The sequence below is a fragment of the Cricetulus griseus genome, chromosome 4 (assembly GCF_003668045.3).
Source record: "Cricetulus griseus strain 17A/GY chromosome 4, alternate assembly CriGri-PICRH-1.0, whole genome shotgun sequence".
NCBI classification, from domain to species: domain Eukaryota; kingdom Metazoa; phylum Chordata; class Mammalia; order Rodentia; family Cricetidae; genus Cricetulus; species Cricetulus griseus.
Genome location: NC_048597.1, coordinates 75,950,259 through 75,966,940, shown reverse-complemented (window position 1 = coordinate 75,966,940; position 16,682 = coordinate 75,950,259). Strand labels below are relative to the sequence as shown.

At 49.3% G+C, this 16,682-nt stretch overlaps 1 protein-coding gene across 1 annotated transcript in view; it reads left to right on the top strand.

Moving 5' to 3' along the window:
• The first annotated feature begins 566 nt into the window (after window positions 1–566).
• Adap1 (ArfGAP with dual PH domains 1) overlaps window positions 567–16,682 on the top strand; it is a 34,227-nt gene continuing 18,111 nt past the window's right edge. Inside the window, exons 1-3 of the mRNA XM_035444779.1 lie at window positions 567–697; window positions 7,349–7,440; window positions 15,086–15,168. Coding sequence (XP_035300670.1) covers window positions 7,352–7,440; window positions 15,086–15,168 — 172 coding nt within the window. The 5' untranslated portion in view covers window positions 567–697; window positions 7,349–7,351. The remainder of the gene's footprint in view (window positions 698–7,348; window positions 7,441–15,085; window positions 15,169–16,682) is intronic.

The window sequence follows — 16,682 nt, the reverse complement described above, 5'->3', positions numbered from 1 at the left end:
GATCTCTAGGAGGCAGAGGCCAGCTTGGTCTCCAGAGTGAGTGTCAGGATAGGCTCCAAAGCTACACAGAGAAACCCTGTCTCAAAAAACAAAACAAAAACAAACAAACAAAACGTTTTAGAGCTTCTTAGCTGGACCAGGACTGGGTAGGCCTGTAATCTCAGCAATTTAGGAGTGTCAGAAGATGAATATCTTCCTGGATACAGACTGAGTTCAAGTCCAGCCTCAGCAATTTAGTGAGACTTTGTCTCAAAATAAAAAGTAAAGAGGGCTGTGGGTGTGGCTTAGTGATAGAGTGCCTTCCTAGAATCCCTCAGTGAGGGGTTGGGGTGTGGCTCAGTGGTAGAGCCCCTGCCTAGAATCTCCCAGTGTGGGGCTGGGAGTGTGGCTCAGTGGTGGAGCTCTTGCCTACTATGCACAAGGTCCTCAGTTCCATCCTCACCACCCCCTGCCATGGCCCTCTATTGGACTCTGTGTCTGTCCCTTCTGGTCTCAGACTGAGCTTCCTTGTGGACCTACCCTGGAGTCCTGGCCAACCTTCCCTGACCTTTGCGCTTTCCTTCTAGATCCTGACTGGGCATCCTACACCTTGGGTGTATTCATCTGTCTGAGCTGCTCTGGAATCCACCGGAACATCCCCCAGGTCAGCAAGGTGAAGTCAGTCCGTCTGGATGCCTGGGATGAGGCCCAAGTTGAGGTATGGGTCAGGAGAGGGATGCTGGATGGAGTGAGGGGCGTGGCCACATATTGGGTAACCCTAGGTCCCTCATTTCTAGGTAATGGGAATGTTGGGGGTCTAACCTGTGAGGGATTGTTGCTCCAAGGGCACTTGGGCTAGCTGAAACTGACAGTTTCATTGCTGATCCTTCTGGGGAGCCACGTGTTAACAAAAATCAAAGCACTTCCCCACTCACACTCACACTCACACTCACTGTTCACTCACACTCACCCATCTACCCATCCATCCATCCATCCATCCATCCACTCATCCCTCTATCCATCTACCCATCCACTCATCCATTCATCTAACCAGCCAACCAGTCACTCATTCATCTATCTATCTATCTATCTATCTATCTATCTATCTATCTACTCATCCACCCACCCATCCATCCACTCATCCACTCACTCATGCATCCATTTATCCTATACCCATCTATCTATCTGTTATCCACCTACCCACCTATCCATCCATCCACCTACATATTCATCTACCCACCCAACCACTCACTCACCATCTATTGTATCTATCCATGCAATCATGCATCTATCCATCCATCCATCCATCTGCCTATCCATCTATCCTGATATTTCCATGTATACATAAATACATACATCTGTCCATTCATCTCACAGAAGCATATGGGCACTTACTGTGTGCCAGGCAGGGGGAACTGAGCAAGGCAGAGATGTTGCTGCCCTCTGAGAAGGCAGGGGTAGGAGATGGGTGTGAACACAAGCTCAGGACACAGGGCAGCTGTTATGATACTACTAGGCAGAACATGAGGCCAGCATAGGACAGATCTCCACATGGGGTGTGAGGAGATACAGACAGGCTGGGGAATCACTTCCCCAGCACGGGATGATAGATTTTACTACTAAGCCACACTCCAGCCCCTCATTGGGGAATGCTAGGCAGGGGCTTCATCTTTAAGCCACACTCCTATCTCTTTGCTGGGGATTCTAGGCTGGTGCTCTACCAACTCTTAAGGGTGCTGTGGTGGCAGGGTTTTGAGTTTGATGATAGATCTAATTAATATGCTGAGACCCCATGGCTGCTAGTGAGAGAGACTATGAGGTGAGGACTCAGGTCAATGGTTCTCAACCTTCCTAATGCCGTGACCCTTTAATACAGTTCCTCATGTTGTGGGGACCTAACCATAAAATTATTTTCATTGCTACTTCATAACTGTAATGTTGCTACAGTTAGGAATCATAATTTAAATATCTGATATACACACGCCTTTAATCCCAGCACTCGAGAGGCAGAGGCAGACAGGTATCTGTGAGTTCGAGGCCAGCCTGGTCTACAGAGCCAGTTCCAGGCCAGGCTCCAAAGCAATACAGAGAAACACTGTCTCAAAAAAACCAAAAAAAATTTATATATATCTGATATGCAGGATAGTCTTAGGTGACCCCTGAGAAAGGGTCATTTGATCCCCCAAAGGGTCAGGAACCACAGGTTGAGTGGGACTAAGAGCTGCCATGGGAATGGGGAAGGACATCAGGATAGAGGCCTAGGTGGAGATAGTGTAATGCTATCTCCATTAAGATAAGCTCTAAGCTCAGCTATCTCCATTAAGATAACTGTAAGCTCAGTTCAGGCCAACAGCTGGACTGGGATCAGACCACCAGTAGACACAGAGGTCTCCTGTACCAAGTATAAGAGGAGTTCTCTGTTCTGTGAATACCTGTGGGACCACCTATGGTGAGGCCCTGGTACTTGGTGGGCTCATTGTTTTGGACCTCAACTAGGACATTTGGTTTGCAGTAGAACACTTTTGCCAAACATCCTGATTCCATCTCTTTCTCTCCAGTACTAGAGATGGAGCCCGAAGCTCACATGTCCTAGACGGGTGCTCCACCACTGGGGCCACGCCCCAGACCCTCACTGGGGGATTCTAGGCAGTTAGACTTGGCAATCTTCCAAGTCACCCTCTTCACCCCACATTCAATAGCAGCCAATTATACAGCCTCAGACTTTGTATGAAAGGCTGGCCTTGGTCCAGTGGTTGCATGGGGCAATCCTGGCAGAGACATGAGGGTAAGGCACTGTTGTCTCTGGTCATGCCTGACTCTAACTGGGAAAGGGAGCAATCAGCCTAGGGCAGAGAGCAGTTCACAGGCTCTTAGAGGAATCTGGACTTGAACCACAGGGTACTCCTTCTTTTCCTGTACTCTCTGCAGTGGCTTTGGAGGCTGTCCTGGAACTAGCTCTTGTAGACCAAGCTGGTCTCGAACTCACAGAGATCAGCCTGCCTCTGCCTCCCGAGTGCTGGGATTAAAGGCGTGCGGCTTGACCTCAGTGTTCTTTGGTTGGTTTTCAGAGGCAGGGTCTCGTATAGCTCAGGCTAGCCTGGTGCTGGCTATGTACCCAAGGATGACTTTGAATTCTTGATTTTCCTATCTCTGACTCCCAGGTATTGGGATTTCAGGCATATGTTACCACTCTCTTGCTTTTCTTGAGATTTTTGGGTAAAATCTTTTTAAAAATTATTGATCAGTACAATGGTTCAGCAAGCAAAATAAAAGCACTTTCTGTCAAACCAGATACCCTGAGTTCAATCCCTGAACATGGTGGAAGGAGAGAACTGATTCCTGAAAGTTGGTTTCTGACCTCCACATATGTGCTGTGGCATATGTGGCACTCACACACACAGTAGACAGACAGACAGACAGACAGACAGACAGATGATAGGTAAATGTAGTTGAACAAAGTGATGCACATCTTTAATCCCAGCACTTGGGTAGGTAGCTCTAAATTCAAGGCCGGCCTGATTTACATAAGCTCCAGGCCTGTCAGGGCTACAATAGGGAGACCCTTTAAAAAAAAAAAGTAAAATAAAATAAACATAAACTGGAATTTTATTTTCTTTAGACAAGATCTCACCTGTACCTCAGGCTGGCTGGTACATAGAGTCTTCCTTATCCTAACCTTCTGAGTAGATGAGATGACAGGCATGCACCCTGAACCTGCTATTTAGTGTGTGTGTTCTACTAATGTGTTGCTGTTTTGCACAGGACACATTCACCAGGCCCAGCAGAGCATGGATGGAGTCAGAGCCCCTCCTTCCCCTGACTGTGGCCTTTCACCCACTCCTCACCCAAAGGGCCACCAGGGACCAGTGGTTTGCACCTCTTTTTGAGAGGTGTCAGTCTTTATGAACATGCATGTGTCTTTAACTCACACAGGGACTGCTGTCTTCTGTCTTCTGCCATGTTCTCTAGTGTATGTAAACCACCATGGCCTTGCCTACTCCCCTCTGAATGGACACTTAGGTTATTTTTTCTTTCCTCTTTTATTTCCTATTTCTTTTATCACCCCCCCCTTTTTTTTTTTTTTTTGGTTTTCAGAGACAGGCTCTCATGTAGCCTTCTAGGCTGATCTCTAGCTCATTTTGTAGCCAAGGCTGACCTTGAACCCTGAATCTTTCTGCCTCCACCTCTGAGTGCTGAGATTATACTTGCATCACCACACCCTACTTCTTTTTCTCTTTTTTGAGACACACACTCTCTCTCTAGCCCAGGGCAGTTTCACACTCTGGGATCCTCCTGTCTCGGCCTCCTGAGTGTTATATTAGGATGGCATGCCTCAGATTGCTTTCAGTCTTTTCTCTCTATAATGATGGGGTCCCCTAAGCTGGGAACAGTATGACATTTGTGCTTCTTTCTTTTTAATATTTACTTATTTATTTATCTATTTATTTATTTATTTATTATGTATACAGTGTTCTGCCCAGGTCAGAAGAGGGTACCAGGTGACATTCCAGATGGTTGTGAGCCACCATGTGGTTGCAGGAATTGAACTCAGGACCCCTGGAAGAACAGCTAGTGCTCTTAACCACTGAGCCATCTCTCCAGCCCCGGCATTTGTGCTTCTTCTAATTCATTAGTGGCCTAAATTCTTAGAGGTGGTGGTGTAAGGTCAGAGGCTCAACAGCCTGTGGGAGACATGCCTGATCCCACCAAGGCTGCTTACAGGGCTCCAGCCTGGAGGAGGCTGCACCACATCCCAGCTGACACTCGGCCAGTGCTGACCTGACACTGTGGGCACTCTTCCCAGAGAGGGTGGGAATTTCCTCATCTTGAGCTGAAGGACTGGAGAGAGTAGTCTCACCTCAGCCTGCTCTTTGCTCATTTGATGGCCTTACTGTCTTCACTGCTTTCACCCTCTTGGGGTTTCTTGACATGTTCAGGAAACTCACCCACTAAGAAAATAGATTTTTCAAAGGTGTCTTGGTTTTACTCATGGTGGTTTTTGTCATGGAAAAAAAATTTTTTTTTATCTTGGCTTAGTCAAACTGATCAACCTTTTTTTGTTATGGTGGTTTACAGCATACTCAGATGGTCCTGAGAGCTGGCTGTTTGTCGCCTTGTGTACAAAAACATGTGTGTACCGGTGCAAGTATGTGGCGATCAGAGGACCGTCGCGGCTGTCACACCTTCCTCAGGCACCTTCCACTTTCTGTTTTTGTCCTGGAACTTTGCTGAGAGTCTAGGCTAGCTAGCCATTGAGCTTCAACTTGCCTCTGCCTTCCATCTTGCCGTTGCTGGATTACAACAGGATGTCTCTGCACCAACTTTTTACATGGGTTCTGGCATCAAACTCAGGCCATCACATTTGTAAAACAAGAACTTTACCAACCGAATCATCTCAGGCCCTGAAAATTGATTATTTTTGTTTTGTTTTTTGAGACAGGGTTTCTCTGTATTGTTTTGGAGGCTGCCTTGGAACTCACTCTGTAGACCACGCTGGCCTCGAACTCAGAGATTCACCTGCCTCTGCCTCCTGAGTGCTGGGATTAAAGGTGTGCACCACCAATGCCCGGCTAGAATTCATTATTTTATTTCAGTACCAGATATGGATCCTGAGTCTAATATCACCATCCCCTCACTGGGGGGTTCTAGGCAGGTGCTCTACTGCTGAGCTCCATCTCTGGCCCCTGAGGAATGGTTTTTAATTTTTAATTTTGGGTTATTGTGGTACTGGGGATGGAACCTGGGGTCTGATTTCCCAGACTCTCAGTTAAGGATTCTAGGACAGCCTCTTCCACTGAAATGTACATTTAGCCTCTGAAGATATTTTAGTGACAGCTTTATAAGTGTGACTCACGTGTAAACAACCCAAATTATTTTTTGAAGATAAGATCTCATCATGTAGCTCAGTCTACCCTTGAACCTACTAGCCTCTTGCCTCAGCATTTCAAGTGCTGGGATCACAGTCCTGTGCCACCACACCTAGCCTGATGGTTAATTTTAAAGTGCACTTTGTGATTATTACCAGGGGCTGGCAAGATGGCTCAGCAGGTAAAGGCACTTGCCACCAAGCCTGGTAACCTGAGTTTGATCCTCAGGACTTACTCCTTCTCTCCCTTTCTCGCTCTTCTACCCTTCCCCTGTGTCCTTGATGAGATAGTCTTTCTCTGTACCCCAGGCTGGCTTCGAACTTCCATTCTTCCTGTCTTAGAAGGCCTGTAACCCCTCGCCCCTCAGGGCTCTTTCTTTAGTTCATTTTTTATTTATTTATTTATTTTGGTTTTTCGAGACAGGGTTTCTCTGTGTAGCTTTGGAGCCTATTCTGGCACTCGCTCTGGAGACCAGGCTGGCCTCGAACTCACAGAGATCGCCTGCCTCTGCCTCCCTAGTACTGGGATTAAAGGTGTGTGCCACCAACGCCCAGCTTAGTTCACTTTTAAATTTAAATGTTTTATTATTTATTTACTATTATTGGGTGTGTGTGTGCAATAGTATGAGTATAGAGATCAGAGGACAATTCAGTGGGGTCAGTTTTCTCCTTCCACCAATGTGTGAATTCCAGGACTTGAACTCTGATCACCACAGGGATTCTAGGCAAGTGCTCTACACTGAACCACACCCCTAGATCCTCACTGGGGGATTCTAAACAGATGCTCTACTGCTAAGCTCAATCTCCAGCCCCTGAGGATTGGTTTTGATTTTTAAATTAATAAAGAGCAAGCACCTTTACCTAACTGAGCCATCTTGCAGGCCCATGAATTGCTTTCAAAAATGTTACTGCAGTTATTTATTTGTGTGTTTGTGTGTGCCTATATGTATGTGTGAGTGTGCGCACATGCCAGAACATGTGTGGTCAAAGTACAACACCCAGGAGTTGGTTCTCTCTAAATGTAGGTCTCAAGGATCAAACTCAGATTGTTAGACTTGGTGACACCGAGACATAGCACTGGCCCCCAAATTTAGTTTGTTTTATTATTGTGTATGATGTGTGAATAAGTGAGGGCACACATGTGCCATGGTGTGCATGTGCCGATCAGAGGATAGCTTTCAGGCCTCAGTTTGCTTCTTCCACCATGGGTCCCAGGGGTCAGACTCAGATTGTCTGGTTTGTGTGGAAGGCATTTTAACCTGCCGAGCCACTGGCCCCTCAGGGACCTTTCTTTAGGACATTCCTTCTATATGCTGTCCTTCCCTGCTCACTGGGAGCCCCCGTCCGTAGGACAGAAGGGTTCCAGGAGTCTCATCCCAAGGTTTGGCTATGCTCTCAACATCCTGACCCTGCAGTAGTCTAAAGGACAGCAGTTACCCAGCAGCCGCCACTGTCCCTGGATCCAGGGTTCCCTGGCTCTGACCCTGCCCCCCTCTCTTGCAGTTCATGGCATCTCATGGGAACGAGGCCTCCAGAGCCACATTCGAGTCCAAAGTACCGCCCTTCTACTACCGGCCCACGTTCTCCGACTGCCAGTGAGTACACAAAGGGCTCTGTCAGGGTGCTGGTAAACATCGCTGGGCCTGGCCCTGGGTGGCACTGGGAGGGCCTATGGGGCAGTCTGCAAGGGCTGGGACTTTGAGGTTTGGGGAAAGATTATGGCTTAGGACCCCAGGAACCCAGCAAGAAGGGCCCTGGGTGTCTCCACTGCCTGGCCTCTATTCATCTATGTATGTATGTATGTATGTATGTATGTATGTATGTATCTATCTATCTATCTATCTATCTATCTATCTATCTACCTGGCCTGGCTTTCCTTGTCTGCCTTTCCCCAGCAGGGCACCATAGCTCACTGTCTTCCCTAAGCAGACTGGGACTGAGGTCAGAGATCCATCTTGTGAACACAGGGCTTTATTCCATCCTCCACTCCACTCCAACTCCTGATGAGCAGCTCTGGGGCCCAGAGGGGTTGAGACAACTCCAGGAGGACACAGGGGCAGGGCTCCGTGCTGGAAATCCCCATTCTGTGGACAGGCAGAGGACACCCTGACTTGGGTCAGAGAGAGGCCAGCCTTGAGCTAGCTGCATGGCTGTGCAAGTTGCTCACCCTTCTGGAACTTTCCAGGAGGAACTTTTTCCCTTTCCTGGAAACAAGTTGAAGACCTGACCCGACCCCACTCCACTCCTGAGAGCAGCTAACCCTCCCCACTCTCCTCCTGCACCCTGCCTCTGCCCCTCATTCCCAGGCCTGGTGTGGTTTAGCTCTGGCTCCACCTGGACCCCACCCAGGTTCATATTTGCTCAGCGTTTTTCTTGGATTGACTCACTTTGTAAACCCAAGCTCCTGGGGTGACCTACCCAGCACACCCCAGCAGGGAAGGCTCCAAATACTTGGCATGGGAAGAAGGCTACTGCTCCCTAGTGAGGTTCCCGGGTCACCTCTGCAGCCCTGACTTTGGGGCACAATAGCCTGTGCCCCCAATCTGTTCTAGGAGAAGCTGGTGGGGACTATGGCTTCGCCTGGATCATCAGTGTGTCTATGTTAAGTTTTGCAGGGTCTGACCCAGGACAATGAAAGGGGAGGGGATCTCCTTGAATTTTTCAGGAGCCTGGAGGCACAGGAGGAGAGGAAGGAAGAAGCTGCAGGGGAAGAGGAGGAGGAGGCTTAGGCCTGATCTCCTGGTTTTCTGAGTGACAGGTGACTTAGAAGGAAGAAGTGAGGGAGGAAGATGAGAAGGAGAAGGAGGAGGGGGAGGAAAAGGAGAAAGGAAGGGCAGAAGGGTCAGGAGTGTGAGGAGGGGGGAGGGGAGAGAGGAAGGAAAGAGAGGAGGAGGACTCCAGTATGAGGAGGAGGAGGAGGGGGAGAGGAGCAGAGAGAAATAAGGAAGGAGAGAAAAGAGAAGAAGGCGGGAGTGTGGGAGAGAGACAAACAGGGAGAAAAGGAAAGAGAGAGGAGGAAGGGAAGAGGAGAGGGAGGATTGTGAGTCGAGAGGGGAGGGTATGGAGGGAGAGAAAAGGGGGAAGGGAGAGGAAGAGGCAGGAGTGTGAGGAGAGGGAGGGAGGAGGGAAATGAAAAGGTGGGAGTGTTGGGAGAAAAAGGAGAAAGAAGAGAGTGAGAAGGGGGAGGAGAGAGAGGAGAGGGGAGAAGGGAGGGTCGCTTGGCAGCATGTCCTGGGTCCAGTTTGGAACTATTATGGGAAAGAGAAGCTGGTTGTATCAGGTAACAAGCCACCCTATTTGTGCATTTTTGCACCATCTGTAAAGTCATCATTGGCAGGTCCAAGACTGTCAGCATGAGCGTCTGTTTTGTGTCTCACCAGAGTCTCAGGAGAGACAAGGCAGAGCCTTGCTGGGCCTCAGGCCCTATTGCCCTACTACCTCATGCATCCATCCCTACATGGGGCTGCCCAGCCCTCACCTACAGTGATGTGCCCTCGACCTGCCAGGTTCACAGTACAAGTCAGGAAGCCCATGCAGCTAGTAGCTATTCTGAGGCATGGTTTTTGTCACCAACTGCTCTGTGGTCAGGGTCATTTGCATTTCTGTTGCCATCACTTCCTGAAATGGTCCATGCTGGTATAAGGATGACACCAGGCACCTCGCAGTGGTGGTGAACGCTTTTAATCCCAGCACTTGGGAGGCAGAGGCAGGCAGATCTCTGTGAGTTCTAGGCCAGCCTGGTCTACAGAGAGTTCCAGGACAGGCTCCAAAAGCTCCACAGAGAAACCCTGTTTCAAAAAACCGAAAAGGTCTCTTGGGTCTTGCTACACCACTTACCCATGGTGATATATGAATCCATGTACAAATTGTGGGTGCTGTGGCAAGAGGCCATGCGTGAACCTCTGGAGTGTGAAACATATAAATGTGTGATATGTATGGTGTGATGGGCAGCTGTGCGTAAGCCTGTGTGTCATCATGAGTTGAGGGAGACTGTGTAAACTGTAGGGCTCATACAGTGATAGAGTTGGGGACATCTGACCAGATTGCTGTTGAGGACAGTGTGTGACTGGGATGTGGACACTGAGTGTTGGAAATCTGGAATGGAGATGCCCCGTGTAAACTGTGGAGTGCTGGGTAGTTGTTTGAGGCAGTGCTGTGTGCTGGCATGGTCTGGTGCAAGAATGAAGGCCCGAGCTCTAGCATTAGGGCCTATCAGAGCAGGCTTTGGGTAGTCAGGATGGCCCAGCCACAGCTTCAGTCTGCCTGCCCCCAGTTCAGAGGGACACATGGCAGCAACTGTGGCCTATAGACCTTTGTGGCTTTGAAGTTAGAGCTGCATCTTGCATTGCTAGAGAGATGGAGGTCTCAAGCTGTGTGATCTGCTGATGGGAGTTTCAAAGGAAGGACCTTTTCCTGGGCCAGCCCGGGGAAGGCCTGGGGAGGCTATTCTGTGTTTCTCAACTGCATCCCTGATAAGCTAGGTCCATGGTGCATGTGGGCCCGGAGCGATTCCTCCTGCCTCCCTTTCTGAGGCTCTGAGCCAAGAGCTTAGTCAGAAGGTCCCCATAAGATGTGTTGTCCCGGACCAGGCATTGGTGGTGCACGCCTTTAATCCCAGCACTGGGGAGGCAGAGGCAGGCAGATCTCTGTGAGTTTGAGGCCAGCCTGGTCTCCAGAGTGAGTGCCAGGATAGGCTCCAAAGCTACACAGAGAAACCCTGTCTCGAAAAACCAAAAAAACAAACAAACAAACAAACAAAAAGATGTGTTGTCCCTGGTGACAAGCTGGCTATGACTTCTCCCAGTGCTCTTAAGTTCTATCTCAGTGTCACTAGGCACATTCCTGTCCTCTGCCACTTTAGTGTGGAACTAGACCCTGCCTTATGTGTGGGCTGAGGTGGAGCCACACACTGGGGGAAACCCAGTGGCCACAGTGAAATCCCAGGTTTCCCCGATAGTTGCCCTCAGCATCCAGACAGTGCTCCATTGTAGCTTCCTCAAGCACCCAAATTGGAACCATGGGAGTAAGAGTAGCAGGGACCCAGGGATGCTTCTGTGGCTGAGCACTTTAAGGACTTGCCTAGCAAATGTGGGGAGCTGGGTCCAACACTGGGTCCAACATTTGGAAATGAATTATAATCCGCTCTCCCAGTCACTTCAGCTACAAACATGAGGTCCAGGGCAGCTCCTCCTATATCTGCCGCTGTTCAGGTCCTGCTTCTAAGCTCTCCCATGGTGGTCCCTCTGTGAGTGTCTGAGTCACGGATTGTACTGCATTGGGGCCAAGGCCATAGGATAGCCTCACCTGGACTTGATGGAGTTTTGGATAATCTATCTCCAAGTGAAGCTGATTCAGTGATCTTGGGGGGCTGGGCAGGACTGTAGCATAAGATCTGGGGCTTGGTGGTAATTCAGCCACAGTAGCCTCAGAAATCACTCAAGTTGGCAAGCCTGGGATGGGTGGAGATGAGGCTATGTGCTTAGCACAACCTTGTTGTGTTCCCAGAATAAAAAAGGAAAATGGGGAGCTACCTAAACAGTTTTTTAAAAAGCAGAGCACCTGGGCAATGAGGTCAATTGTGTGTGCGCGCGCGCGCGCGCGCGTGTGTGTGTGTGTGTGTGTGTGTGTGTGTGTGTGTGTGTGTGTGTGTGTGTTATTGACAATGCAACACAGAGCCTCATACATGCCAGACAGACACACTTAGCTACACTTTCTGCTACTTACTGGCAGATCCTAGGCAAGCAATCATCACTGGGCCAGACTCCAAGCACCTCAATGGGGAATTCTAGGCAGGTGCTCTACCACTGAGCCACACCCCAGCTCCTCACTGGGGAGTCTAGGCAGGTGCTCTGGAGGAAGGTTCAAGATAAGAGCCATTCCTAGTGTGTGCTCTGCTTCCCGGTTGTGGTTTTGATAATACAGCTGCCTTTAAGGAGGGTTAGAGTCTGGAGGGGGCCGAACAATGGGGAAACAGAGGCTCAGAGAGATGCCAAGTCATACTGGTCACCACACTCATGGGGCAAGTTCAGGGCCTTGGCTGGATCTGCCCTAGGGATGGGAGAGTCTCCAAGGGTTGCTAAAGCAGCTGGGAGCCTCAGGGAGGGGGCATGAAAGGAGACATATCCTAGGGCTCTGAGCAAGGCAGCAGCCCTGGCAAGGAAGTATGGTTTTGTCCTTGTCCTCTCATGGAACTTCACCCTGGGAGGCTGGATTAGTTACTTACTTTTACTTTCCTCTATCTATCTATCTATCTATCTATCTATCTATCTATCTATCTATCTATCTTCCTCCCCCCTCTTTTTCTTTTCAAGACAGGGTTTCTCTTTGGAGCCCTGGCTGTCCTGGAACTCACTCTATAGACCAGGTTGGCCTTGAAAACACAGAGATCTGCCTTCTTCTGCTTCCTAGTGCTGGAATTAAAGGTGTGAGCCACTGACGCCCGAAGAGGTTAGGGTTTTTAGACAGAGTGAAGACCCTGAAACAGCAGCCCAGAGCTCACATCTTGATCCACCAGCAGTTCCACCAATTGGGGATCAGCCATTCAAACATATGAGCCTATGACAATTCAAACCCCCCACATTCCATTCCCTAACCCCCAGAGGCTTGTGGCCATATCATAATGCAAAGTATATTTAGTCCAGCTTCAAAAGCTCCCATAGCCTTTTACAGTCTCAACAACATTTTAAAGTTCAAAGTTCAACATCTCTGAGACTCAAAGCAATCTCTAGACAGCAACCACCTATAAAATCAAAAGTAAAGTGCTCACTTCCAACATACAATGGCACGCAATATACACTACTGTCCCAAAAGGGAGGGATAGGGACACAGTGAGGAAATAATGGCCCAAAGCAAGTCCCAAACCCAGCAGAGAAAACTCCAAAACTTGTAGCTCTGTGTCTGATGTCAAGGCCTTGGTTTAGGGTACCTTGTAATGGTGACCACAGGACCTTTGTCCCACTCAGAAACCCAGTTCAAGGTGCAATGCTGGGTTCCCTCAGGCTCAATTCTGAGTCTCCCGCTTACTTCCAGGCTGATCACCTGGCTCTAGGTGATCTCAGAGGATCCCATCTTGTACCCTGAGTAACCACTCCCAACAGAACGCACCTCCCCCAGCCACAGGCCTAGGGCCACACCCAGCTCATTGGTTGCCAGTGATGGTGTTTTTTTCCAAGGGGCAGTCCTGTTCATCAGTGCTTCAGAGCTATTGTGGCCCTGGTGATGGAGCCATGTCTCTGGCTCAGCATCCCCTAAGACCTCAGTGACCTAGTAGTCAGGAGATGTGTGTGTGTGTGTGTGTGTGTGTGTGTGTGTGTGTGTGTGTGTGAGTGCGCACGCACATGTGCACACGCTCCTGCATATAGAAACCAGAGGAAACCTTGGTTGTCATTCCTCAGATACTGTCTGCTTTATTTCTTGAAACAGGGTCTCTCTTTTGCTGGCCTAGAATCAACAATTCCACTGGGTTGAGTGGGCAGGGAGCCACAGACATCCCCCTGCCATCTACCTTCTTATGCTGGGATTACAAGCATGTGCCTGGCTTGCTTTTTTTTTTTTTTTTTCTTCAAGATAGGGTTTCTCTGTGTAGCTTTGAAAACCAGGCTGGCCTCGAACTCACAGAGATCTGCCTGCCTCTGCCTCCCGAGTGCTGGGATTAAAGGCATGTGCCACCACCAACTGGCTGTGCCTGGCATTTTAATGTGGGTTCTGGGGCCTGAAAAACAAGTACTTTACCCATTGAGCCATCTTCCCAGCCCTGCCTCTGTGTTTCTGAGAGCTACCACCCTTGATTGACTCGGAGGTCTGACCAGCAACGCTAGTGAATGGCAGTGAAGGCAGGAGCTGGAGCTAAACCACCCACTCACCCAGGAAAGTCAAGATGGTGATGCCACGAGCTTGGGAACTCACATTCACAAAACCAGATAATAAAGTGACATCATGAGGGACTGAGGCTGAAAGGATTATGTCAGAGTCACCGCATTTGAAACCTCTGTGAGGGGATGTCCAGCAGAGCTTGACAGTGGGAAGTCCCACACAGGAGCTAAGGCTTGGGAAGGTGGAGATGTGGCCAAAACCACAGTAGGGTCACATGGTATCCCGGTTTCATTTCTGTTGCTGTGATAAAAATACCCTGAAAGAAAACAACTTATGGGAGAAAGGGGTTTGTCTGATGTGCCAGCTAGTTTTTTATGTCAACTTGACACAAGATAGAGTCATCTCAGAGGAGGGAAACTCAATTGAGAAAATACCTCCACAAGATCAGGCTGTAGGCAAGCCCGATATTAATGATTGATGAAGGACTGCCCAGCACACTGTAAGTGAGGCTCCCCTGAGCTGGTGGTCCTGGGTTCTATAAGAAAGCAAACTGAGAGAACCATGAGGAATGAGCCAGTAAGCAGCACCCCTCCATGGCCTCTGCATCAGCTCCTGCCTCCAGGTTCCTGACTTGCTTGAGTTCCTGTCCTGACTTCACAATAATGATTAACAGTGATGTGGAAGCATAAACCAAGTAAACACTTTCCTCCCCAAGTTGCTTTCGGTTGTGGTGTTTCATTGCAGCAAGAGCAACACTAACTAAGGCTTACAATTCCAGGTTACAGGCCATCAAAGCACAGAAGTCACAATGACAAGAGCTCGAAGCAGCTAGTCACATCATAGCCACAGTCAAGAGTAGACAGAAATGAATGCATGCATGCTCACTTGCTCACTCTCAGCTTGATTGCTCCTCTCTTACACAGCTGAGGACCACCTGCCTAGGTAATGGTGTCACCCAAAGTGGGCTAGGTCTTTGAGCATCATTTAACCATCAAGACAATCCCTTACAAACACACTCACAGGTCAACCTGATCTGGACAGTCCCTGAATGAAAACTCTTAGGTGGTTCTAGGTGTGTTGTAGTGGCAATTAAAAACTAACCATCACACAGGGTCAGCTGCAGAACCAAGTGAGATGCTATGAGGTGTTTTAGGTGGACAGAGCTCAGGCTCCCCTCCTGCCAAATTGACTGTTTGGGTGACTGTGAGTCAGGATCTGGGGGAACCAGAGGGCCAGGAGGGATGTCAGAGACCCCCGAGAGGGTAGAATGGTGATCATCCCTTGAGAACAGTTAAACCTGAGCAGGAAAGCACCCATGCTGACCTCAGGCTCCTGAAAGTTGGTTATCAGGGGTAGCCAGGAACATGGTGGCTCTCTAACAAGCACTTGGGGTCCAGGCAGCCATCTGAGTCCCCTCTCTTTTTGTAGACTCCTACGTGAGCAGTGGATTCGTGCCAAATATGAGAGGCAAGAGTTCCTTCATGTGGAAAAGCAGGAGCCATATTCTGCAGGTGAGCTGTGCCCTTCCCCGTGTCTCTATCTGCCTGGCCCAGTGTTTCAAACCTGTGGAAGTCCCAGGCCTTAGACTACCCTCTCCCCTTCAGGGACCTCAGGAGGGGTGTGGGCTTGTGTGGGTAGTGGAAAAGGACTATTGTGGGCCAGGACCCACACAGGCAGAGGAGACAGCCAAATCAATGGCCACTGCCTCCCCTGGGCCTGTCTGGTGCTGTTGGTTCCAGTGGGGTCTGGGGCTTTGTGGATAGGGACTAAGAGGACCATGTTATAAAGGACAGGGTTGTTTGAGAGTTCTGGAGTTCAGTCTTCCCATCACTCCATCATTTGATGAGTTACTAAACAGCACTATCTCCTATTTATTAAATGTGTGTCATTTAACCTCTGCTTCCATGGGACCGCCAGCCTGGGTTGGCTGGCCATCTTGATGATTGTATGTTTGATATGTAGTGGGCACTGGGCTTGGGGCCTGGGCCATGATCCCCTGGGCAGTTCTACAAGTCTGAAGTAGTCCCCATCACTCTGCACAGGAAGACTTTCTAAAGCTTATCTCCCAGGTTCTTCTGGCCTTTTCTGGGTGACTGGACCCTGGATTTCAGAGGATGGCTGCTCCTGTGGCTCTGCCCTGGCATAGGGCCAGCACGGCCACTTTATTTTCTGTAGCCCACAGTGTGGGGCTGGCTGAGAAGAACGAACCCTTCATTTGGCAACCTCCATTGCCCTGATGTGCCCCACTGTGCATGAGGAGCCCATTGGCATATGGGGCCTCAAACTTGTTTTGGGGACTATATTAATTCAGTGTTCTCTAGAGGAATAGAATTGGTAGAATGAATCTCTCTTTCTATGTAAAGGGTATTTTATTAGGGTTGCTTACAGGCTGTGGTTCTGCTAGTCCAGCAATGGCTGTCCACTAACAGAAGGCCCAAGAATCTAGTAGTTGCTCAGTCCACAAGGCTGGATGCCTCAGCTGGTCTTCAGTATGTACCAGAATCCCAAAGAAGGAGGCTGTAACGCCAGTGAAGGGGTGCACTTGCACGGGAGAGTGAGGGCAACAAGCAGGCAAAGAGGGCAAGCTCCTTTCTTCCATGTCCTTTATATAGGCTGCCAGCAGAAGGTGTGGCCCAGATTTAAGGTGGATCTTCTCACCTAAAAGATCTGGATTTAGGATGGATCTTCTTATCTTGAATGATCCCATCAAGAGAAATCCCTCATTGGTGTACTTAGCATCTTGAGATTTGGTTAATTCCAGGTGTAATCAAGTTGACAGTCAAGAACAGCCACACAGGGGCCTTTAATGCAAGCATGATGCAATCCACCTGGTGTACAGGAAATGTACCCTGAAACAGTTGGGCAACAAGCTGCCGTGTGTCACAATAGTTCCCTCACTCATCAGTGTCCACCACAGAGAAATGGGCTGGGGACGGCAGGCAGAGCCCCAAGCGTGGATGTCCACATGGAAACCCCTGTGTAGTCATGAGGCCGAGGTGCCCTGATAGCTGCCATCTATGAGGGG